The sequence below is a fragment of the Solea senegalensis genome, linkage group LG11 (assembly GCF_019176455.1).
Source record: "Solea senegalensis isolate Sse05_10M linkage group LG11, IFAPA_SoseM_1, whole genome shotgun sequence".
NCBI lineage: Eukaryota > Metazoa > Chordata > Actinopteri > Pleuronectiformes > Soleidae > Solea > Solea senegalensis.
In genome coordinates, this window is record NC_058031.1 from 6,784,922 (window position 1) to 6,811,928 (window position 27,007).

At 39.0% G+C, this 27,007-nt stretch overlaps 1 protein-coding gene across 2 annotated transcripts in view; it reads right to left on the reverse strand.

The window, feature by feature from the left end:
• Window positions 1–27,007, reverse strand: part of grm4 (glutamate receptor, metabotropic 4) — a 168,486-nt gene that overhangs the window by 40,900 nt on the left and 100,579 nt on the right. For both annotated transcript variants that reach the window (XM_044039431.1, XM_044039432.1), the window contains exon 3: window positions 14,851–15,067. In XM_044039431.1, the coding sequence (XP_043895366.1) occupies window positions 14,851–15,067 (217 nt within the window). The remainder of the gene's footprint in view (window positions 1–14,850; window positions 15,068–27,007) is intronic.

Genomic DNA, 27,007 nt, shown 5'->3' on the forward strand with positions numbered 1-27,007 from the left:
CCATCAGTAACCGCTGTAACTAATGTCAGATTCTTGATTCTGATTTGTCAAATTTCATCAGTATCTTTATTTGTCATCATTTTCAGGTGCCTGTGTAACAGGTGGCGTTGATTTGTTATATAGTGAATGTGGTGAAAGGAACAATGGTGCAGCTCCAATCCCAGTGTTAGGAAGTGCATGGGTCTACTCTTTGGACCGCGACACAGAAAAGAATTACCCACTCAGGCCTGTATTGATGACTCTGCAAACAGTCTGTGGAAATATATATGAGACCCCCAACACAATGGAGCTGTAGTTACACACTGGCCTCAAAGTTGATGGATCAACTGAAAGTATTTGTTGGCACGGCTATTTTCTTAAGCCAAGTGTGGCTACCAGTGGCCGTGGTATTACTGTCAGCAACTCTGCTCTGTATCAGCATGCTCTAAGTCCCCAGAGGAAATAGACCCACTCGCTATTTAAGTATTTATCGCCACAGTGCAGGGGAAGCTCATGGAGGGCAAAAGGGCAGCGGCGACAGGACATGTTATTTTGTACCTATTACTCATCCCACGTCTTTCCTTCTGATTGATGTGTGTTGTTATGATACATTACAACCACTGAAATGTATTTTAGTCCAGGTGCTTTATTTTAAGGGACATTTAGATTATGTAAGCTTTTCAAAGAAAATCCTCAAAAACAATTAATCCTCTTATGACCATCATGGTAATCAGGCTGCCTGGATTTATTTTGATTTATGGCTGTGGAATTGATAACAAATGTTCAGTGAGTGAGTGCTTCTTTCTGCCCCTTTTTCCAAGATAACTTTCACTTTCTATATCTGGCAGTTATTCAACCATTTAGGAATTACGGTACCGAGACGCTGACGTCACAAACTAGTGACGCGCTGGTGAATCTTGTCTGTGATTGGACGGTCATTCTGCGGAAGTCCTGAGGGTTACCGAAATGACAAGTATATAGGCGCAAAGCTCTATTTCTCTGCTTTCAGGTATCCATCCATACATCATCTACCACTTTATCCTCCACATGAGGGTTGCAGGGGTGGTGTGCCAATCTCAGCTGACATAGGGCAAACGGCGGGGTCACAGACCCCGGACAGATCGTCGGTCCATAGTTTTTGAATTTTCTAGATATCACAAACGGTCTAGGAGTTACAGTAATGGGAAGTACAAATCCTGTGGGCGACGATAGGATGGTAACAGAAGGGTTAACTTGATCAGTGATCAGTTGATCAGTGTTTATCAAACCTGGAAATGATGATTTTCAACAATGTCTTGTTTTGTCCAATAACCAAAATGATTCACTTTTAATGATTTTTTTGTCATCTGGTGCCAGAAACCAGAAAATATTCACATTTATGAAGCTAAAAAAATCAGAAATCTTGTTTTAATAATGAAAAAAGCTTCAAACCGATTCTTCGATTATCTAAAATAGTTGACGATTAATTTAGTAATCGATTAATCAAGCAATTATTAATCGAGCTATAGTTAACTCTTGCCCCAGTCAGTTTGGACACTGAATAATATACTCATGAATGTCCAATGTGTTGTGAATTTACCATGCAGTTCTTTTGAACTTCAGTCTTAATAATATAAAATGACTAATATAAAATACAGCCGTTTGTTTAAAAATGGGAACAAGATTATTTTTAGCAGAAGGTTAAAATGGGGAGTTTTGTATGAATTCCTCTAATAGAAAAGTTTTTTTTTTTCCTCTTCCAAATGGAGAAATTCAACCAAAGTACACACACTTAAAGTACTAAAATTTTGATAATACATTTTATATTCTTCACTAGAGAATAGTGCCATTGTCAGCCATTGAGTGGTTTTTGCTGGAGAACGTGCTGTCAGTTCACCTCCCACATCCTGAATGACAAAATGCTACATGATAGCACGTTCTGGGGCAACTATAAATTAGATTTGAAAATGACTGAATGATGTTTTCGTTCTCAGTGCAAATGATTTATAAATCAAAGACAGGGCCTCTGAGCACTGTGAAATGAGCTTTTCTGCACTGGCAAAATAACTCACCTGACAACCATGGGACTTTCCTCATAGCAAGGCTTTTAAGATTTAAATGTTGTTCAATCTTGATCGGAAGAGTTTGAAGTATATACTGCTTCCTCTCCTGAGGCAAACAATAATAGTGTTGTCCAATCAGAGAGGGCACAGGTGAAGAGCAAGACCCTGAGCGATATGTATTCTCATATTGCCAAAGAGCCAAGGAAAACCTCCCTGCAACTGTATTAGATTTTCGATTGCAAGTTGTAGGTTATGATAGTTTCAGTAGCTTGTATTAAAGGCATGTATGTAGAAAAATATACATATTATATAAAGACATAACATGGCTATGATGTGTCACCACAGATTAAAGAAAATACATTTTCATTTACGGGCAAACAAATTTCCACACACGACATGCCAGCAGAAACTGAATGAACCTGAAAAGCCTCAGTACACTTCTAAAAAATATCTCAAACAGAGGAGAAGGAGAATAAGCATCTGCAGTGGAGATTTAAGCAGACACACAGTCACTCTCAATCTCTGCCTGTTGCTGACCTGTGAAAATTAAATATATAGAATAATTGTTTATAAAAAATAAATAAATAAAACAGATGGTGGGACAGTTATGTGGGGTGTGTGTGTCCACAAATATTATCGTGTCACTGCCTGTACGCTTCGGTTTTATAATGTATTATTAGCTAGGAACGGATTGGGACACAAAATCGGTCTCAGTCATGTTTCATCCCTGTTAGCTCATCTGGTAAGTAGTTGTGCTGAGTCCCAGGTTCACAAGCCAGCCTTTACAGACAGATACACACATTGTGAAGTGAAATAAAGGCATTTCATTTGTTCACTCCCGTGTGGCTTAGATTTGGTTACATTGCCATTTTAAAATCTTAATTGTGACAAGGAAAACAACACTATTATAAAACAGTGCATTTGTATGTAACTTTATCTTTGTATCAAGTCTGGCCCCCTAATGTGTCTTTTTGTAACAATTTTGGTTTGTGGTGTGCCGTCGGATTTTTCCTTAATCTTGCCTTGCTTCAAAAAATGTTGAAAAACACTACCATAGATGATTGACAGGTGCCTCCTACAACTGCCAAAACACTGGCTGCACTTTCACTGGTGCTGCTGCCCTATTTCAAGCCAGAACAAAACATGGTGGCTCGTCTGGAAACTTTCCCTTTGTGACAAGATAATAAGCCATGCAGTTGCTGTTGCTGCTTTCATTTTATTTTGAAAACCAGTCGTTTGATGAGAGATCGATGCCCCATTCTCAATTGCAATGCTTTGCTACCAGTGTGCACTGTGCTGCTGTTTTTACATTGACAATGAATGGGAAGTTTGGAAATCTCTGAACTGAATTGTTTCTGCATTTGATCCCTTGCAGCAATCTACTTTAGCTGCAGTCTGAACATACATTACGTGCATGCTTTAAATCACACAGCACAAATCTGCTTTGATTCTAGAAAATGTTCCAAAATGGTTGTTTTTGTGAGTAATCATAGGTGTGCTCTGGACATAACGTGCAATAAACCAATCAGAGTGTCATCTCCCATTTCCTTTTAAAGTCAGGTGAGTTTGCACCTTGTTGGATTGCTGTAATAAGAGCTGATGTGTGAGGTAATAACAGAGGAATCTTGTCTGCAGAGGAAATGATTTCAGGCCACACACGAGCAGACTCTGTCTGTGTGTCAGTGTGAGCACGTCTTTGTAGCTGGTATCAGCACTGACTTAGACCAGACTTTTGTTGGTCAGAAGCACAGGGGTGCTAAGTTGGGTGCGAGGGCGTTTTCTATTTAAAGGAGTAGTGCATAGTTTTTAAATATAAATGAATGTCAGTCATATTTAAATCACTGCTAAGAGAGTTTATGTATGTATGTGTATATATATGTATATATATGTATGTGTATATATATGTGTATATATATATATATATATTTATATATATATACATATATGTATGTATGTATATATATATATATATACATATATGTATGTATATATAGAAAGAGAAAAGAATAAACATCTTCATTCTTTTCTTTGTGACACTTGGTCCTGTTAGTGTAACTGTTAGCAAAGATGGCGGACACAGTTTACATTCTGGGAATGAGGTCCCGCCCCCCTACGAGTGGGTCTAAAAAGCGCAGAATTAGCGTTGCAGTTTTAAGGCTCAGACCAAGTGTCACTGGTGGGCACATAACACAAAAAAGAATGAATATATTTCTCGACTCAGGGGAAACTGAGGTTGGGAAGCGAAATTTTTCAAAAACAGTACCCCTATTCCAGTAATACAAAGCTAAATGCAAATCGGTATTCCTTTAAGTACAGTATATCTAATGAAAATACGGCTTGTCCTTTTTTCTGTCCAAAATGTGCTGCACTGTCAGACTGCACCAAGGTTAACAGATACCCTCCATAGATGCAGCAAGAGCCAACAACCTGAAGGTTCATCCATTTTGTGATATAGTGACTTCCCCTTTAATGCTGCGTCTGTCAGTCCCCAGGACAGTCTACGTTTGGAGGCCAGACGAGCCTTGGTGAGCATTCAGCTTCTCTGTGATACAGTGATGGAAAAAAAAAATCCTCAAATGAATCTTCCCTTATATTGTGCTGATATATTGTAAGTGCTTTTTTTTTGGACAGTTTAAATATTCACAAGATTATCTGGCATTACTGCAGTAATTTAACATCTGTTTGTGTTAACTATTTAAACACAGACAATAAATATCTTACAACTCAACCCACTTAACTTGTTTTACTAATAAGAAGGAACGTGTGCAAGTCAGATTTTAATCCAATAGATTAAGCAATATAAAACTGTAACATCTTTTTTAATGAAGTTTCACTTCCATTGTTTTGCTGCTCTGCCAACTCAGCACTTTTCTAGTTTCCACCGTTCATTACCTTGTATGATTAACAGTTTGCAGCATTTCACAAATGGTTTCATCTCTTCAAAACTGCCTCAAATGCACTTTGAAGGGCTGCTTTATGTTACTTTCAACCACCTGGAACTTGGTTCCTCAGTCAGTTTGAAGATCACTGAAGGGTTTTAGCTGCAGGTGTGCAAAGAGAGAATGATTGTCAAGACTGTCACAGATCTGCTATTTGCATAATGTGCTTTATCTCTGGCATGTCCCAGGGACTTCCCATAACTGTGTGATACAATATGCAAAACTTTCTTTTTGGGAAGAAATGTGTGGTTTAGACTCAATAACAAAAGTTAAATATGCATTGTATAAACAGCAGATTCACGCATATCATGCATCACTCCTCTGCTTTCTTCATCCACTGGATGGTCATATAACAGACTTAAGGTCATATTCACACAGAAATGGCAGGAAAACTCTTTTGTTTTGCCGTTTTGAAAAAGTTTCCCGTACATACAGGGTCGTTTCAGGACATGTCTTCATTCACGTGGAACCCCCCAAAACAACTCAAAACGCTGTAGGCTAGTACATATGCCAGGCCTGTAAGTGGCGCTGTAATGCCACTTCAAAAACAGCGAAGAAGACGTTATACACATTAAAGATAATATATAACAACAGAAACTGAGACAAAATGAACCGAGCCAGGGGAAAAAAAGGAGTTATCGTAAAGCAAACAGACCAAATAACAGTGTTGACAACTTAGTGACTATATTTAGTGACTTTACAGACTTCCAGACTTTTTTTCTTTTCAGGCTGACTTGAGTTACCTTTTATTGAAAGTCGTTGGCAACACTGCCAAACAATCTCCACACACAAGAGACGGATGCCAATAACGACGACAAAGATGGGGACAGTGAATTCCAGCGCAGGACAGAGAATGGACTGATGACATCATCGTTTTCCTAAAGTAGTGTATTTGGGCAAGGACGGCATTTTAACATTTCCCCACTCTGGGAAAACATATCGTTTCAGGTCTCCCAAAACTAATACCATAAAAAAACTTAACCACCAGCCATTTCTTTGTGGACGGCTCCTAAATCGGAGCTTCCCGAATTTAGGGTTTGAGAACTCCAAAATTAAGTGAAAATCCAAAGGCCCACAATTTCAAAAAACACATCAAAAACATGACAAAAACACTTAAGTATAATCTAGCCAACTTCAAAAGTATACAAAATTCGCTCTCCGTCGAGGCAGCTAAAAGCTACTTAAATGCAATGATCATGTCCCACTTCTCTTGTTGTATTACCAGTTGGTCTCAAGCTAATAAAACAACCATTAAACCTTTAGAATCCATCTGCAAACGCGCCCTTAAAATCCTGGACAAAAAAGGTCAACCATACCATCACTGCAGCATTCAAAACAAATGCGATATGATTAATTTTGACAATTTTATCTTAAAGATTTTGTCCTCAGATACGGCCACTGTAGTGACCAGAGGTACCATTAGAGTGCAGTGTAGTGTCCCAAAATGTAAGACAGCTTTCGCCCAATCTGCTTTTTCTTCAAAGGAAGGAAACAATCTCCCATCTGAGCTGTTGAGCTTGAATTCACTCCCTTCATTTGCAAGAGAAGCAAAAACATGTTTTTTAGATAACCAGAGATGTGCGCATCTTGTTCGACATGTTGAGTTTGTACTTTATTCCTCACGTGCTTTCTATCTTTTTCATAAGGAAAATACATGAAACTTGCGATACTGTGGAAGTTACAGATTTGCATAGTGCTGACTCTCTTTGCTTTGAATTGCTCAGCTGCAAATTCTTTTTTAGCATGTCGCAATATAATCAATTCATTACGCAGACTTTGTCTAGCTTTGTATTGATTGTGATATCCTGATAATGGTTGCAGTATCATTACTCAGTATACATTTAGGCGATATGTAAAAATACTGTCGAAGAGATATTAAAAAGCATTTAATATCCCTAAAAACTTTTCTTTGGACATTTTTTTCACACACACAGTTTCATCTTAATGAGTATTCAAATCAGTTCTTTTGACATTTCCCTCATGACAAAGGGCGCAGTATGCAACCATCATTTCTAACATTTGCATAATCCACCTGTCATCTCTGTTGCTGTGTGCTGTCTTTGCCCTCATCCTTCCCCTCTGCTGCAGTTGTCATTTAAGGAAAAAAGGAAAATAGTAATTACAATGTAAAAGTATGCCTCATTTCATTTTATTTCAGATGATGATATTTGAGTGTACAAAGTTGGGGGAAAGTCAGGGACACCAAGGCCACGTTCAGATTACCAACAACACTGTTCACATTCTATTTATTTCTTATTTCATTCCAGATCAGATTTGATGTAAATGCAGCTGCCATCTAAAATGACACACATTAATACCTTTTAGATTGTGTCCATATCCATAGCAGGAAACCACTCTGCAAAGCCACATGTCTCACTGAAACTCACCATGAGAATTTGAAACCAAATATAAGTATTATAAGAAAGATTATACAACATAATGAGCCTTTACTTTCCCTCTGTGTCTCACCCACTATCATTGCTGTAAATACAGGTACCCCCTTTTTCGTCACCTCATGAATTACAAGAGATTTACACATTTTGGGAGATTTATGAACTCTCCTGAAATGTTTGTTGTTGTGTATTGAGGGCCCGAGCACGCACACAGTGGCTATTGGAATTATTATTTATTTTTTCCAATTGGCACATAAATCAGAACTGGTGAAAAATAAAAGAAATTCACAAAAAACGAAAGCTGAAACCCGGTAGGACAGAGCCAAAAAACTAATATGCACCAAATTTAACTAAACTTAGTGGAAACATGTCACAGCCCAAGACGGACAAACAAAGTCTATAGGGACCATGACGTCAACTCAACAGGAAGTGAGCCATTTTGAATTTTTGCACGTTTTGTAAATGAACAAAGTCGTCTTGAGTTTTGGTGGATTTCAACCATTCACCACAAAACAGGTGCCTCGTAACTATTATTATTATATTCTTAACATTTCTCTTAGTATATATGTATGAATGTCCATGTTTGTCCTTTTTGAATATTCTAGAAATGTAAATATTTAAATTTTTAATAGAAATTTAAAAATAGACATAAACCTCGCTGATTGATCACCAACCTTGTTTACTTCCACTACTTGTATGTTGCGTCATATCCAGTAATTGGATTATTTGATAACAGGTGACTTTACATTACACTTGTGCTTATTTCAATCTGCTGCAGTTATCCACAGTCTCATAATCTGTGTGCTTAAACTGTTTATATTTGAATTACAGGAGATTTAAAATGTATTTCTGTTGTGGAAAGACGAGAAGAGAACAAGACAAGCTTAACATTACATGGGAAAAAAACATATCAAATTATATGAATGCTAAAAAATAAATAAAAACTGCAGGACCTCAAACTGGAGTGATGTGATTTGAAAATCTGAAAAAAACCAATCACCATGAGCAGGATAAGTATTTTCAGCCTGGTAATCTGAAATACATTTCCCTAGTACTTACTTTCTCAGCGTGTCACCACCTGACTGTAGAATTAGGGAAGTGAAATGTGCAATACCAATTAAAAGAAAATTATGCTTCTTTTCACAAGATGAAAATAGAATGACACAGTGTGTCGGGCTCCATTTGCAGAGGCTCTGTACACTCTCTAATAAGGACACTGGGGGAACAACGGCATCTCAGAGTGAAGCACAAACAGTACGAAATACTGAGGGAGCAAATAATTGTGCATCAACGAGAGTCTTGCATTCATGGGGTGGTAACCGCATACAACACACCGATTAGTTTGACCCCCCCATCTTTTGTAACCAGCTTCAGTCCGAACTGGCAAGTTTGATTGATGTTATCCTTTCGGGATGACCCCCAAAAGAAAATACAGTGAATGAAAAATGTTCTGTGCCCTGAAGGTGGAAGTTTTCAGTAACAGTCCAGCAACTGCAAATGAAATCATCTCCCATACTCCCTCACATTTTGGCAAACAGTCCTAATGATGACATCATTCAGCCTGCCCATATTCATGGGCTGACGCATCTGAGAGACCATGCAAACAGCCTCAGTGTGTGAAGCCTACATGGTGTGGCATTAAATATTCATGGCCTTCTTCCTTGTTCTGCAACGACTCTGCTGGTAATTCTTCTTCTTCTTCTTGTGTCCTACTCCACTGAACATAAACCTGCGAACAAGCAAATGATGTCTCACTCTAACTACTGCTCAACAATGCAGTGTTTTGATGAACAGTTCCCAGCAAGGCCTCCTTTAGAAAGCTGATCAAATCATTGTTTATTCAACAGTATGATTGAAGTAATACGTTTGAAGTAATAAGGGATGTTTGAAGAAATGCACATGTATGCAGTTGCTCCTCAGTCATGAATGTTTCTTTATCGCCACCATTTTTATCTGTAAGTCAACAACTTCATTTAGATTGCCCTGAAATTAGAAAAGATCCATACCTCCTGACTGGTGATCCCTGATTTCCACCCAGTGGGCGATGGTAGAGGGAGTCATCTTTTAACTGGGAGGTTGTGGGTTTGGTTCCAAGACACTGAACCCCAAGTTGCGTGTGAATGGGTATAGAAAATAAAATATAAAGATGTGATTGTGAAAAAAATGTGCTGAGTGAAAGGGTGAATGGCAGAACTGTAGCATAAAACAGCTTTAAGTGGTCAACAAGAGGAGAAATGTGCTAAATAAATACAAGCCATTTACCAACTGTTCAAATGTTTCAATTAACCTATCAACTTCTTACAAGACGGATTATACAGAAATATTTTAAGTCATCTTGAACTTCACCGTACAGTACACAAGATAGTCTTTGGAGCATACCAGTCCCTCTGTGCAATAACTGTTCTCACCTGTTTTACCTTGGGTTCACGCTTGCCGACACAGAAACACTGAAGGTAATCTCGCGACCTCCTTTGAGATATCAACTCTCCCAGTGAGTAACTGATTCTGCTCCACACTCCTGATACTGACGGGCCAGACGGTCTGATCAAACACAGTGTAAGTTTCAAGATAAATTCTTGTTCCACTTGAAAGCTCAGCAAGCTGGGCTCAAATCATACCGAGATTCTCCTGCCAGCGGGGCTTTGTATCATCTTTTATCCGGCACAATTCCAACACCAACACCACCTCCATGTCCCCAAAACAACACCTATATACAGCCACCAATACTTCACCATCAATATTTCTTTTTACTTATATTAAATAAAAGAAATATTGTACTACAATGCCTATGAGGTGCCCTTTTGGAATGCAATGCCATTTATACCATTCTATTCTTCTTTTTTTTGTTAAGAACAGTTAGACTTACTTTACACACTGGCGTGTGTGTGTGCGTGTTGCTGCTGCACTGTGACTCCCTCGTCTCCCCACGCCACATGTATGATTATGGGTTCACTTTGTGATGCATCTCTGACAGAAAATATAATATAATATTAATGTTTTTCCTGTATTCAGAGTCAGCCTTGCGTGTGAGAGGTGTCGAAATTGCCCTCATCTGTACATGTATAGGGCGTATGACTAAATTACACATAATTATGTATTTCGAAGCAGGTGTGAACATATTTTTTTTTATTTGAAAGCCATAAATGTGCAAGATTCTAGTTAATAAAGTGTAATAATTAAAGTGGCATCGCAGCTCTACAGTGGACATCTGCTGGTTTTCACAAAGAGCATTCATTTGAGCAATTATTATTATAAAAAAAATAATAATTGTACTGTTTCTGCGATGCAAAGCTAAAAAAAGCTTCCCTTCACACCGAGCATCCCAGTGAGAACAGGGCCTCTGTGACATTAGGGGGGGTGAGACTGTTGCTGAGTCAGGCCTTTGGTCGCTTAATGAGATAGAACATTTGGGCAGCTCTGATCTGGCTGTGTTTATTATGTAAACTATAAAACCCTTTTAGCAGCCAAGAAGTGGTGGCTTTGACAGTTCGACTGTGCCTCCCTGTTTAATCAATCAAAGCCTGATTTGATGGACACAGCATGTGACATGTTAATGCTTCCTTTGTCATCACAGTGGAAGCAGCAGCTGACTTGTCAGATGCTTTGTCTGAGTTCTTGTTTACCGCTGGAAAGCAGCAAAGATGGCGCGGTGTTTGTCGCCGCGCTTGTGCGGTTGACAGGTTTGGGAGTTTTTTTTGTCTGTCTTTCATTGTCAGGTGGTTAAATGTAGTGACGGTGAAATGTGAAGTCTTTTGTCAAAACTCAACGTCTTTGTTGTTGCCCCCTTGCGTTTCCTGAACAGATTGAGTTGTAGAAAGTGTCTTTTAGCAGAGGACTCAGCCTCTTCTTCTTCTTTCACTGTGTCACTTTTGTGCGGGTGACACTGGCATCAATCAAACTCGGCAGGGATCAGTTGTGTAATTTACATACTTGAGATGAGACATCAGTCAAATACACTATACTGCCGTATTTCCAAGAAAGACCTATCTTTGAAATTGACTCAAATTTGTGTTACTTCAAAGCTTCAGAAAAATACTGGATAATATCAGAAGGTGCAGAAAAACGGACAAAATCTGACCTAAGCACGCAAGTCATGCAAATTTTAGTGCCAGCAGAGTTAAACAGTTACCTGTAGTTTTCAAGTGATTTAGTTGAGTCTTTATGGATTTTGTCATGTGACATTACGTATATCCCTTAGCTCCAGTCTAGCCACATGCGGCCCATAACCAACTTCTTAGTGGCCCGGCCAGTGGTTCCACTAGAAATAACTGAAGAAATAACTAGAGAAACGCTTTTCACTGTCCCTCAAAGATTCCTACAGAACACTGGTAGTTCTTTTGTATTTGGTTAAAGGCACTTTAGAGATGTTTGTGGGTGGTATATGACATTATGTTTATCCTATTGTGCAACTTTTTGATTTTATGCACTTTGAGATGACACCTGCTGCTTACTGGCTGCAGAAAATGTCTGGCTCAGCTAGATATCTGGGTTTGAAAATGCCGCCCAACTGAGTTTGGAATTGAATAGTCCCGCTTTAGTTTGTCGGCCGTCCTTTTCGGATTCATTTATGCACAAATGGAAGTCCACTTGGTGCATGCCGTTTTACAAGTGCTGGGTATGAACTGTGTGATGCATCCTATCACTAAGATTAAATGACCTTGTTCAAGAAGAATTATTGATTCTTAATGAATAATGTTGGCTTATTCTTTCTTATCCAATGTCGATTTTGTCGTTTTTCTATAATCATGTATAATATTAATCTATAATACTGACAGCACCCACCACTCAGTACACCAACAGTGTAACCAATTATTGTTAATATTTCCATTCACTTGCATCATCTACATCAATGTGGCCTTCATCTACGTCAAAACGTTGCTGTTGAGATTGAGATTTTCAATGAAAACTTCAATGTTTTGTCTTTGAAGTTTTCTTTAAAATAGTGGTTGAAACCTTGTACCGCGTCGATCTTGTGAGCCAGTCTCGTCTCGAGAGCAGAGCTGAATGTCTCCCCATTCCCCTCATCGCTATGTGAGTAACACATGCATTAAACGTGCCTTTAAACATAATTTTTCCTCATAAAATGTCATATTTACACATTTTGTGATCTGTGTTGCTCACATACATAATGTAACATAACATGGAATGACTATTATCTGCCCTGGAGCAGTATGAATGGGTGGGATTTTATTGACTGTTTTATGTTGTGTTTCGTTAACTCGGTATCATCGAAGGCAAACAACAGATGGGATGCAACGATGAAGGATGCTTCATTGGGGAAACATTCCTTTTTTTTTCTTTTTTTTTAACTTTTTTAATAGGATAAAACGCTTAAAAAAAAAAACCATACTGGTCCTGTCATGTTGGGTTTTGAGACCCCTTTATTTGGATTGTTAGGCAAATAGGCAGCTGAATTGGGCAGACTAGAGGGCTCTGCAGGAGTAATCTGCTGCTGGTGCTGCTTTACAATGACTGATGATGGGCAGCAGCTTAGAGCTGTGAGGAAAGAAAGGGACATCGTGGCACAGTGAGTATTGAACACGTCGGTAGTGATTACATTCAGTTGCAAGAGGGCCAGGGGTCAGGCTGAGCATGTGCTGGCAGCTTCCAAATTCCCAACACTGTACAATGCCATCTTCTTCTTCTGCTGCTGCCCCAGGCTTGCTCTGCAGCCTCACTTTCACATTGTCAGTGCTCGGTATTCGAATTTTCAATTCCACCGTTTGCGTCTACTGAATATACCTGTGTTGGACCTTTTCCTCTTTAAAAAAAAATGTAACAATAGTATAAAGTTCAGTTTCAAGTAGTGTTCATTTTGTCACACATTTTTTTTTGTATTTATTCTTAGTCTTGTTTCAAATGTCCTTACGAGTCTTTGTCATTTTTGTTAATTTTGAAGTTTTGAGTCGACTAAAAGTCTCCCCATTGTAGTCTAATTTCAGAATTTCATTTTCTAAAAAATCAAAAACACCTGTTAAATTCAAAACATTAAGATTATCATTTCAGTCAAATAGTGTTTCGCACATCTCAATTACTGAATAAATATCATAATTACCTGTAAAAAAATACACTCGTTATAATTAGACGTGCGACCAAATATCGAGCCCCGTTCATTCAGAATATTTTGAAGGCGTCGCAGCTGGATATCTGTCTCCTCAATTTGTTAATGAAAATAAAGAGAGATTCTTCTCTCAGTTTTAGTCTCGTCTTTTTTCGTTAACAAATATGCATGTTAATATAGCCTTAGTCAGTCATCATCTTTTCTCGTTTGACAAAATGAACACAGGTTTCAAGTAAAGAATTCAGATTGTAGTATTATTCTTGCTCAACAGTCGACAGTGCACATTGATATCTCTCCGGCAAAGGATGCATATAATTAAGTGCAGATTGCACCACGGATTACATGTGAGATGTCTTTGAAAACTGTTGTTGCTTATTGTCAGCGTGTTGTAAAAAAAAATAACATTTTTACACAACATGTTGTAAACACATTTGCCACTTATAATATCACCATTTGTTTTAAACTGTGTCTCATGCCGGGAGACATACTGCTGCAAGAAGTGACAAATTGTTTCCCATTAAAAGCTGACACCGATCGAATGTTCGTCGTAGTTATCTTGACACCTGTAACTGACTTATTTATTAACCTGTTGTGTACAGTACACACATTTAACTCCTCCTGCACCATTCTTATATAACCCTGTGTGTAAGTTAATGTTTACCGTGTTTGTTCATCCTCTGTTGTGCTTGTTTCTGTGTCCCTTCTATGGGCGAGTTCACGGAGAAATGGAAAACCCAGAGTTAGAGCTGAAACAATTGCTAAATGAATCGTCAATTATTTTGATAGTCGTTGAATCGGTTTGAAGCTTTTTTTCGTTGTTGAAACCAGATTTCATATTGTTTTAGCTTCTTAAATGTGAATATTTTCTTTGTTCCTTAGGAAATCATTAAAACTCAATCATTTAGGTTTGTGTACAAAACAAGAAACTCGAGAACGTCATCATTTCCAGGTTTGACAAACACGGATCATTTTTGGACCAAACGATTACTCGATGAAACGTGAAAATCTGTTAAGAAATCGTTAAGTTGCAGCTTTACCCAGAGTACTGTTTTTTCTCACTCTCACACTCACATCTCACTCCTTCTGTCCTTGTCCACCCATCGTCAGTGACTGGCCGGAGATGTGTGGCTCCGCCTTTGCTCTATTGCCACTCACACAGAGCCGTGGTTGTGTAGAGTAGAGCATCAGATGCACAAACACAGAAGGGATAGCTCGTAGACCATGAGCAGGCATTCACTGAATCCAGCAGTAAGTGCTTTGGACTATAAAAGCTTACTCTATCTTTGAAACACTGACTGAATTGCTTGTCCACTCACAGGAAAAAAAAAAAAACTCTCAATGTGCTTTTTGGTACATAAAATGAGATTCACCCAGCGAGAAACACGTCAGTCTGAATCAACAAGGGCGCCTGCGGGTATGTTTGAAGGTGGACTCACCGTCCTCTCGAGACTTTTGAATAAATGCATCGACGCCACTCTCTCCGTAGTTTCCCTCTGAAGCGACAGTGGAAACATAATTCCAGCGCATGGCTTTCACAATGTCCACCATGGCCTGGGCCTGATAGGTGTCTGGGGGCACCACCCGGGAGAAGAAGTCGTAGCGGGTGTTATCACTCAGCTCGGGAGCCGTGGAGGCATAACTCACTTGAGGAATCTAAGAGAGGAAGAAACAGATATAGGGTTATATGTGGGGGGAAAATGGAACTTAAAAAAAAAAAGGTTAATTGCAGTTTAATGTATAAATACATGATTATAACGCAACATCTGTGAAATGTCTCAGCTCCTCCTCGGTGACAGTCATCCTCTACTTTTGGCTTTAAATAGTCCTGATGATGACGGGCTTAGCTACAACACTGTCAAAAAGGGAAGTACTTTCTCCAGTAAATGAGGCAACACTAATCCCTTCATGTCTCCATCGTCATATGAGAGGTACAGCACTTGGTGTTGAAGAAGACACATATACTGTAGGCACTCGACGATCTGTCTTGAGATGTTTAATAATACTTGGTGTTCTTGTAAGAATTCACAAAGGAATGGTTTTACAGTGGGGAAGCTGTTGATATATTGTAAGGTCAGATGTTTCAGGATAACTCAGAAGATTATAAAGAAATCTGAAGCCATAGTCAAACTTATTGAACCATATGTCACTAAAATGACATGTGCAATATGACATGTACATGTCACATCTTTGTTGACCTGCATAAACAGCTTATTTCTTGTCATCTTTACGTCCCGTTGTTCAGGAAATGGTTTAACAAGCCGCGTCCTGGGTTAAACTCTTGATTGATTATCTCAATTTCCGCTCCCTCAAGTTATTTCTGATTTATGGCTGCCGTTGTTTCTGTGATCTCACAACTCTGTCGTGTCTGTGCTGCATGGTTTGGAACTTAACTGACCAGATTTTATGGCATTCAATTGTGTGTTTCATGGTTTCACTTTTTTTTATGCCCATGCATTTGTGTTGTCCTGATTCCCCCAGCTATGATGGATTTAGGCAGTAGGTGTACATGGCAGCTGCCGGGGACCGGTCATCCTGTGTCAGGGACACTGGATCCCAGGGCAGGTCAGGGGGTTGAGGTGCAAATATAGGGAATTCTAATGTTGTTATAGTCATTACCCACATCATTTAGTTTCACAAATCATTTTTAATGAAATGCTTATTGCAATCGTATGTCTTACCACTGAGGCTTTTCTCACGATGATCGTCAAATGAATGAAACATTGCTCGTCCTTTTCTCTTAATGTTTATTAACGGGACCTTTTGAGCATCCGCACCGAGATGAAGGGCTGTGTGGATGGAGGAGAAGAGTGCACATGACACTAAAGAGCACTGCAGTATATGGAGAGAACATTCATTTATTACAGTGTAGGAGATGTATGAATTTCCCTCTGTTTTTACACTTTTTATACATCATGGTTAATGGTGTGTTTTGGGTAAACTCAAGGGACCTATACCACCCAAGTGTACATGTATCTGTCAGCGCTACAGTATTTTAAGCGTGCGTTTGCCATTTAATCCTGCAATCAGACGGACTGGAAACTGAAGATTGTGAGTCGCTCTTCTGCACTCATTTCTTAGAGAAGATCACAGTTTTTAGCTTGCGGGGAAACTGGAGCTGTTGGTGTACTGCTGCTTCATTTGTGTCCTTACACACTTCAACTCAGTGATGGACGTGGCAGCGACTACTGTGTTCGGCCCAGAGCATATTACGGAACATTAGTATACAATACACATGTAAATAAATTAGTGTTGTCACTGGCGTTGCGTCGGGAGGTACCTCTTACGATCTCCCCTCGAGAGGAACCATCGTATCGAGGATACACACTTGGTATGAGGATGAGAGAGCGCGGCAAGCAAAGGACATCGCTCTCATAAGGAGACCACTGGACTTCTGTGAACAACGACAACTTCTTGGGCATCACAGTGCATTTCAGTGATAAAGACTGGACTCATGTGGTTGCAGCTGCCAAGCGACTTCCATAAACGGCCCACTTAACCCTTCTCACTCTCCAGGCCACATCATTCAAAAGAAGTGAGCTTCTTTGTGTCCTGATAATGCAAACAAACTGGTCTGCCTCAGTAACTGGCTGAATGAAGTGAAAAATGTTCACTGTTCTGAAGTTTTTTATATGTGCACTGTGCACATGGCACAGAGATGGAACATACTGTATGTTTATTGTTATCATTTATGTTACTAGTTCATATAAGAAATAATTGCCATTTCAGCTGATGACTTATTTTATCGGCCTTGGAGATTTTAATATTCAACCTGAACTTTAACATGGGCCTGAGTTCTGTTATTATTTCTATTTATTTTTTATGCCAAATATATATATATGTTGTTTTTTGACAGTTGACAGTTAATACAAGCAAACTTCTATTTCCGGTTAGAAAAGGCCGTGTTACCTGTACAGCAGTCCTACTTTCACAATATTTGCTCCACTTACAGCAGACAGACTGCTGAGCAAGTGATATCATCCTTTTCCTCTCCCTTTCACCTCACACAGCAGGAGCCTTTGATGTGGTCAGCGAGTCCGGCAGCACTGGACTCGTCCTGCTCACTGTGCCCCTGCTCGGCACTGCAGCCAAAGCGTTAGAAGTGCTGCCATATAGTCTGTATCCCATGACCTATAGCTCCTCGCTGTCACGTGACACTGGCTTTGTCTTTCTTTTCACAAGGATCCACCGGTGAAGCCAAGGCGGAACTTGCTGTGCTTCTACAATGTCCAAATGAAAAACTCACTGTGCATTAACAGTGCCCTACTGGAGGCTTGGCTTTTATAGATGATGACCTGTAATACGGCAAACGAGGGCAGTCTCCTTAACTCCATTTTCCTTCAAAGAGGGAAGACACAGACCTGGAAAATCTGAGTGCATGAAAATGGAAGATACCCGACCATCACACTTTTTTTTCTTCATACAGCCTTTTCACATCGGTTGTATTGTTTTCAGCTGGATTTGCTTTTGCAAATTAGCATTGAATGACCTCACAGTTGAATCATATTCCTTTGGAATGCTCTGAGAGACACAAATCTTCAGACCTGATCAGTGTTTGTACCCTGAGACCTGATGGCAGTCGGCTGACTTGTTGATTTCACACGTGGCGTTAACAGTAATTCACATGACCCACACGTTGGCTTCCTTTATGTCTGCTTTTACAGAAGACGGGACTGTTCTCTTTCTTTTTTTTTTTGCATCTGTGTTTTTCCTCCCTCTTGGAAGACATGAAGTGTGAAGCAGATTTTTCTCTCACGTCTTTGACGTCACGAAGGGCGGGCTGTCTAGCAAACTGAAATAAACGTGTTTGTAAGGTGTTAATGATGTCTGGTTTTAGATTTTTCCAATGTTCTTGCACACAGCCGAGTGAAAATGAGCCTTTAAGCAATTTGCACCTACAGTTCACTCAGTTCAGTGTGAGGACTTATTTTTGTTATTTCTGCAAATACACGTTGTTCCTCAGCGGTAGCGGCAAAACGGGGGAGACATGTGGTGGCACACCAAATGTCCGACACTCACAAGGATTCAAGGAGAGGACGACTTTACATCTGCAAAACCACGCCTTCTAATTTATATTTTTGAGAAGCATGACCGACAAGTAACACCGTTGGTGTAAATGGGGTATATGTAAAATATGTACAATAGTAATCTTTAGCGTTTAACCCTTTAACACTGAGCACATCGCAGACGACACGTTTGCCCAAGCACACTTTGCGTTATGTGACCGTTTCTGAAAGCTGGCATGTGGTTATTACGGTAATTCCACTCCTGCTGTAGGAAGCCAATAAATCAGCGTCTTTGTCACCAGAGAGGACAGAGTGGACATGGAGACAAGGACTCAAACGAATGTTACTTTAAATATGTTGAATGCTGTTCAAATTTAACACGCAACATCTGGCGTTTGTGTACGACTACATTGTTCCTTTAAATTCCTTCTTTTGTTTTTCTTCATTTTAAATTGATCATACACGATTGTAACGTGCAGTGAATTGCAAATAACTGCCAGATATTGAAAGTTATTCTGAAAAAATGGGCAAAAGCACTTAATCACAGGACATTCTGTGGCTCCTTTATGATTAAAATAAGCAAAAGAAAAGTAAAGACAGACATTTTGAGGCTTACAAAGCATGGTTGCCCGGAAACAGGAGTTTTTTTTCCAGGAGTCACAGATTGGAAGTGAAAGCGTTTGAGTCACTGCGGCAGAGAATTATCAGAGAGTTAGTGAAAAGATAAGTGACATTGACAAAGTGTAGACATTAAACAATGTCTGAGGGAATACGAGTGTTGGCTAACCTTGGCTTAAACATCTGTTTTACTTTTGAGGGGTTTCTAGGTTTGGTCATGCTTGGCATATCCATAGCACACAACCTTGAGTGCGATGATGCTTCAGTCCAGCACTCCCCCAAATGCTATTTATTACTTGACAGTATGAAAAGGATAGGATTTATTTATTTAGTTATTTTTATTTAATCACTTATTTTGGTTTCCGCCGACACAAATAGTTCCGCAACTGGACTGACCTCACTGTTGCCTAGCAACACAAACAATGAGCGTCATGCACAGAGCCTTACATTTATGTTTTCTTTATTGCACAGCCAGAGAAAAAGGTGTTTTTTGAGAGTCACCTTGAGAGGCGCTGCTCAGTCGTTCTCTGCTCTCACTGAATGGTCTGTGGTAACTTTTTTAGCTTTCAGACCTGTAAGATCGAAACTATTAGAAATCATGGTGCTCTGTGCTTATATAAAAGTCTCCTTCCTCGTTCTCTCCTGGCGACAATTAGACGATTAGATAAGTAGTTTACATATATATCTATATATATAGATATATATGTGTATATATATATAGATAGATAGATATATATACATATATATCTATATGTATATACATATACATATATATGTATATATATATATGCTGTCGTTCTAGTGCTGTTGTACTAGTTACTAGTCAGTACTCTCTAATGAATTTACTTGGTTGGGAGCTAAGTGTTGTTTACTGAAAAATACTGAAATGAATCCGTTACCTAAATGAAATACTTTTTATTTAAACACTACTAGAATAACAATTACTACATGAATGGAGGAACTGGACTATTATTGATGTGGCCATTCTGATATCATCACTGATATCATCTTCTATCTTGCACAGCCTCAGGTATGAATATTTTATTGAATTTTGAATATAGTTAAATTGCCACAAATGAGATAAAACCAAATCTGTTGTCATCCGTCATGATATCAGATTCATGATACCTGATTTTTCTCGAAGGTAACTTTAAGATCTTGTATTTTTTTTTAAACTTTCTTTGTGACATGTATTGTGAGGCTGTGTGGGAGCTATGGTGGAGCCAGTCTGTGTTGTATTTATTTCTTCTTTTTTTTTTTTTTTTTTCCACCTGAGGGGTTTGCACCACTGTAACAATCACAAATTTTCTGAATTCTGACTGGAACCAGGACAGACAGAGCTTATTGTGTTTGTGTTAGCAACATTTCATGCTCAGTGGACTGGATCGGTGGTTCTCAAACTTTTATACCAAGTACCACCTGAGAAAAATATTGAGCTCTGAAAGCCTGCCCCCACACGAGAGGATTTTCCAATCTGACCACAGACACAACAAACCTTGTAACCAATATTCAGTATCTGAATACTGAGAAAGCACAGACTGGACGATCAAGATGAGTCGCAGGACCACATTTAATGTGTGTGTGTGTGTGTGTGTTCGCACTGAGAAACACTAAAACCTGTGGATGAAGTCATGGCTGACAAAACGGAATCACCTTGGCTTTGTTGAAGTAACCGTTGTAAACAAAAATACACAACATCTGTTTTCCCAGACAAATCGTCTCATTGGTTATTGCATGTTTAATACGTCTACTGATCCCTCACACTAGAGAATCATTTGGCAAGATAATCTGTTCAAATCAGCCTAAAATCAGAAGGCACCCGCGATTGTCGAAAGGGCCAGATTGGGACTGAAATCTAGCCAATTATCCTCTAGTGTGGGGCAGGCCAGAACATTTCTTATTATTGACTCAAGGAATTACATTTTCTCTGCAAGGGCCGCTGCTGTCTTCCCCGAGACAATGTGTTGTGTTGTGAAAAGAAAATGTGCCACTTGCAACAAAGACAGAATATCTTGGCAAGGCTTTGACCTATGAAAAGCGCAGTGTGCAACTGAGGTCAAGATAACTTACAGTATGATAGTTGCAGCCAGCTTACGTGGTAAAGATTTGTATTTTGTGAAATGCAAATCTTGTGGCTCAGTTTCAGTGATATGTTAGTATCTGGACACTCAAGCCCTCCTTTTTACCTAATTACTTCAGCAAGAGTATAAAATACCTTCTACTATGTAGAACTTCTTAAATCTGTACCCACTTACATCAGAAGTTACATTGGAATTGCTAATGGGATTTATAGGGGTGGAGTGGCTCAGTGGTTAAGACCGGTACCCTGTGTGCGAAAGACATCCTGGTCGCAATGGTTGCAAATTCGACTCCACCCCTGGCTGATTGTACTCAATTCCATTGTATGTCGCTTTGGATAAAAGCGTCTGCTAAATGACATGTAATGTAATTTAGGAGGGAAGAGTACTGAAATATTCTACTCAAGTAACATTTTATTAAAAATAATGGTACGTTTACTTAAGTACAAGTAAAAGTACTGGTCTAAAAATGTATTCAAGTTAACGAAAAATCTAGCTTGTTTAAAATGTACTCAGAGTAAACGTTATTTAGTTACTATTTTAACAAGGGTTAGGGTTCTTTCTTGTGTCTTAAAGGTTTACTTAAGGCAAACCTTTACAAATTAAAATGCTGACAAAATAAAATATGTAAACACATAATGTATCAGTCAAAATGAGCCAAAGGTCACAAATGCTTTGACTTTCTCACTCACTCAGGGACCCTAATTAATGCCAATTCACCTGTCCTCATCATTTATTCACCTGTCCTTGTCATTCATTCACTCACCTGTCCTCATCATTCATCCACCTGTCCTCATCATTCACCTGTCCTCAACATTAATTTACCTGTCCTTATCATTCATTCACCTGTCCTCATCATTCATTTACCTGTCCTCATCATTCATTCACCTGTCCTCATCATTTATACACCTGTCCTCATCATTCATTCACCTGTCCTCATCATTCACTTGTCCTCATCATTTAAACACCTGTCCTCATCATTCATCCACCTGTCCTCATCATTCACCTGTCCTCAACATTAATTTACCTGTCCTTATCATTCATTCACCTGTCCTCATCATTCATTTACCTGTCCTCATTCATTCACCTGTCCTCATCATTTATACACCTGTCCTCATCATTCATTCACCTGTCCTCATCATTCACTCCTCATCATTTAAACACCAGTCCTCATCATTTATACACCTGTCCTCATCATTCACTTGTCCTCATCATTTATACACCTGTCCTCATCATTCACTTGTCCTCATCATTTATACACCTGTCCTCATCATTCATTCGCCTGTCCTTCATTCAATTTCAAAAAAAAAAACATACTCAGTTACAGTAACGCCAGTAAATGTAATTCATTACTTTCCACCTTTGGATTGAGTGATTAAATGTTCAAATCACTTGTTTTAAATAACTTGCCTTGTTATGTCCTGGAGGTTTGTTTGCCTGACAACCTGGTCTTCAATTTGTCCATGTTGTTTATAAGCTAGTTTTCTGCCTTTCTGTGGGTGTCTTGGTTTCCAGAAATCATTAACGAATTGTTCCACTTGTCCCATTAATGGCACTATTGTGACAAAAGTCTTAGTTTTACACCTGTTTTTCTTCTATTCAGTCAGTGGCAGGTTTAGTTATGGATGTTCTCAAAAGGCCCTGGAAGCCAAATGATTGACACTCGCCGGCACCTTCAGGCACTCTGTAAACTCTTCACTATTCCATTAAGACTGTATGTAAGACTGGATGTTATCCAAGGTGAAGCTCCTATCAGTGAGTCCCTGCGGTGTTGATTTCCATTCTTACCCAGAGATAAAGTAAAAGATTCTCCTCGTGGCACGTCGATTGATCAAACCATTGTGTTGTAGACAATTTTTTATGGTGTTGCTTATTTTCAGCTACTCAACAGTTTCCGTGTTCTTGTCGTTAAGACACATCACTTCTGCCAAGTAAAAAAAAAAATAAGTTGCTCTCTCTCGCACTCTCTCTCACCGCAGCCCGACTTTACTAGCTGCAGAGGCAATGTGCTGAGTCATAAAGCATATTGAGATAGTTCCACACATTGTTACCCAAATCAATATGGTGAAACTAAAATGAACAATGTGAGCTCCACACTGATGCCCGTGAGGTGCTTTTCTAAAAGGAAACGCACGTGCGTCTTTCTTATTCCTCACTTTTTGTAACTAACAGAGGTTGCAGCTAAACTCAAATCAGGAACAGACTTGCTTGCTGTAGCCAAAGTTTCTAAATTGTTGCACATATTTGTATTCATAGAGCATTGACTTTGACATTATTTCTTGTTCTAGCCTCATGCTAAAAAAGGAGATTGTCATCCTCATTGCTTTCTATCATTGATCTGCTAATTCAGTACCCAGACATGGAAAGTAATGAATTACATTTACTCGCGTTACTGTAATTGAGTAGGTATTTTTGTACTGAAGTAGAATTTGTAATTTTACATTTACTGGATTGTACGTTTTAAATCACATCCGTTACTGAGTAAAAAGAAAACGAAATAAATATAAATGAATAAAATAAATCACGCACCAGAAACTTTGGCAGTGAATGATGAGGACAGGTGAATTGGCACAAATTAAGGTGAGAAAGTTGAGGTATTTGTGACCTTTGACCCATTTTAATTGATAAAGCTTTGCCTTTCTATTAAAAACAATTAATGTTTGTGTCCTCTTGTCCTTTTTGCATGACACAAGAAAGAACCTTGTTAAAAAAAAGTAACTAAGCACAACAAGCTACTTTTATACTTTAACTCGAGTACATTTTTAGACCGGTACTTCTACTTGTACTTAAGTAAAAATGTATCAAAATAGTGGTACTACTCGTTCCACCTCTGCCAGTACCTGTTCAACGTGTGTCTGTTGTTTTCTTTAACCTATATTTCATTGCATTTCCTATCAATACAATGTGAAAGTTGGCGCTGCACACACTGGTGCCCTTTGTCAGTCACCTGTCAAGCAAACTGTAGGGTAACTATGCATTTATCCTTGCATCCTTGCATTTATAAATAGATAATAAATGAACAAAAAAATAAAAGACTGGTTTTAATGTTGTGCCGGATGAGTTTATAAATCTGGAACAGGATCTTATATTACCTTATATCATATTAAACCACACAGGTTGTCCACCAAGTCCATTTTCAGGTCCAGTGCTGTTAAAGCTATAAAATATTCAGCAGCTGTACAACCTTAAATAAACTTTCTTTCGGTCCACTTGCATTTGAGGGATCTCTCTTTGCTGTCTCAGCCTCTCCGAAGAGATAATATTTTGCATTTAAATTTAGCAAGAGTAAGCTTTATTTATTACCTGTTTTAATGGTCGGTAAACCATAAAACAAAGAGGATGCAAGCGTCTGTGTTTGTCTAAGACTAAGGCACGTTTTGTTTATTACACTTTGAGTTTTCCAAGTTGTTTTCAAAGTGTTTTCAATGTCAATATCTAAGTAAACGTGTAAAATATGTCGGATAACTGTTTCCTTGGAGGGATTGTGAATCGAAGGAGGTGTGGGAGAGTGGACTCAATGACAAACACAGGTCAGACAGACCACTGCTGTTTTGTTCACAAACAAACTAAAAAGCCAAGCAAAATTGAATCCAGAGTGTAACCGACTTGTCCCAAGTGAGGGCGGTAAACAGGTGTTGTTGTTGTGAAGAGCAGAAATCGGCTCCAATTTCAACCGAGCAAACCAAGCCTGCGGAGCTCAATCACCTCTTAATAAAATGGTATCAGCAGGGAAATAAACAAAACAGGAGCCTGGGCTTTGAGTTACTCATTCCTGATGCCCATTGAAACATCAAACTAAACTCATACCTGTCTTTTGTTTGAGGCCCCACCTGGCAGCGCTGATGACAGATGTGGTGGGCTGGAGAAGGCTGCGATTTAGTCTGTGTTAATCTCATCAAAGAGTAACCAAGTCGACATGACTTAAGCTACATCTGTTACATTTGTTAAAGGGGACAAACAGTTTACTTTCGTTCCATAAATGTGAGAACACTGACTCCAGGCAACTTTCTGCTCCTTTAAGCCTTCCGTTAAATGTGTTTGTTTTGCACTAAATTAGCCTAAGCCCTTGTGCAATTTGGGAATTTGTTCAAGAGTGTACACTAATTTGTAGGTAATGTGGGTCACTTTGTTGTTCGGAATATGTTCCCATTGGAGCCAGGTCTTGTTGTTTTATAAAAAATAAAAAAGATAAAGGAAATAAATGTATTTACTGAAAATGATCCCACCGACAAATGTTTGCTGTGAATCCTTACAATGAGTAGTGGTGTTAACATTTTCATTCTCCTCATAGCAAATGCTTGGAGTGTAGACTAAAAGCACAACACTATATACTGTAACAGCAGAGTGGCTATTATATATTTATGATGTTATTCTGCTTTTTTTTTTTTTATCAGTAAGTATTCTTTCACAGACTCAAAAAAGGAAAACGTGACTTCACATTTGTATTTACATGTATACATTTTTATTTCAATCATTACTATCTATGTCGGGATGTGACATAAATAAGTACACATAAATAGTGAATACATGCAATTTCAAAGTTCCCAAAGATCCTTTTGATTGAGCGTGTTTCATTAAGGTGCTTTTTCCTAAGCGTGGATACACCCATTAATGTTTTTTAGATCTTTAGATCTGCCTATAAAGATAGAGTTACAAGCTCTAGAATAATAAGGCTGATTTGATTTAAAGGCACACTGTAGATGTACCATAGTTTTGACACGGACGATAAAGACGCTCTAACTGCCCTTTCACTGCAACTTCATGAAGCATAGGGTTTTACTATACTTTTCTTCATTTTATGTTGCGTAACATATGACAACGCGCCGCTGTCCCATTCCATTCATGCTTCCCTCTCAGGTTGGGGACACACTACATGACTTGAAAAGACATGGAGAACACGCTTACCGACTGCTTTCATCAGATTTTGTGCGGCTCACACATTTAATGATGGACAGACTACGTGATTTGTCACGCCAACTGAACGCATCAAAGTCTCGCGAGTGCGAACATGTCTACGAGAGCGTCAGTTCTGATATTCCCGCTTCTTATTATCATCTTTGTCTTCTGACGCCATTTCCTGTGTCTCACCTACTCTTTTTCATTGGCCCTTGGCAACATGTGTTTACAGTTGGCTCAAAAAGTTAAAAAAACGGGTTTGATTAACTGCGCCTGCGACAGATTTCGGTGCCAACGAGCCATGCTGACTGTCCCCAAATACTGCTGACTCGTGCAGACTCTGCCCAACTGTGAACTGTGGGTAAAATTGGGCAAAATATCTTGTTGTGTTTCAACTAACTCATAACATGCAATCATATTCACGTTTACTCTAGTACTTAAGTTGTTGCGTCACCAAGCTTATGCAGACACTATCCAGACAAGAGCTTTGGCAACTCTGGATTATGTCGTTGTGGTTAGGTATGACTAAGATTAGGAAAGTTTTGGTTATGGCAAATACATAATGGTTGAAGACAGATTAGGGTAATGGAATGCAACATTTCATGGTTGGAGAACGATTGTTGTTACCATAAAATATTAATCGCAGGTCTGTGATGGAGCACATCTGCTTTCCAGAATAGTGGTCAGACCCACTATGTACTCAGTCATCAGCTCAGCCTCCTGTCTTAGAACATAAATGGTTCAGTACAGAAGAGTCCAATGTAGATGTCATTTCCTTACGTGGTGATTTTCAGTGTTTCTTTAATTAAGATTTTGATTTAGATTAGACGATCAATTCTGCAGCGGAATCATTATTGTACTCTCAAAGAGCAGAGCCTTCCAACCGTCCAAATGATCAATACCTTGACATGGAAGTGTCACTGACCTTGTAAATTTCTATAACAACCACACTCCTCTGCAGTTTCACCGTGTATGTACTGCATCCTGTCATGTTTCTA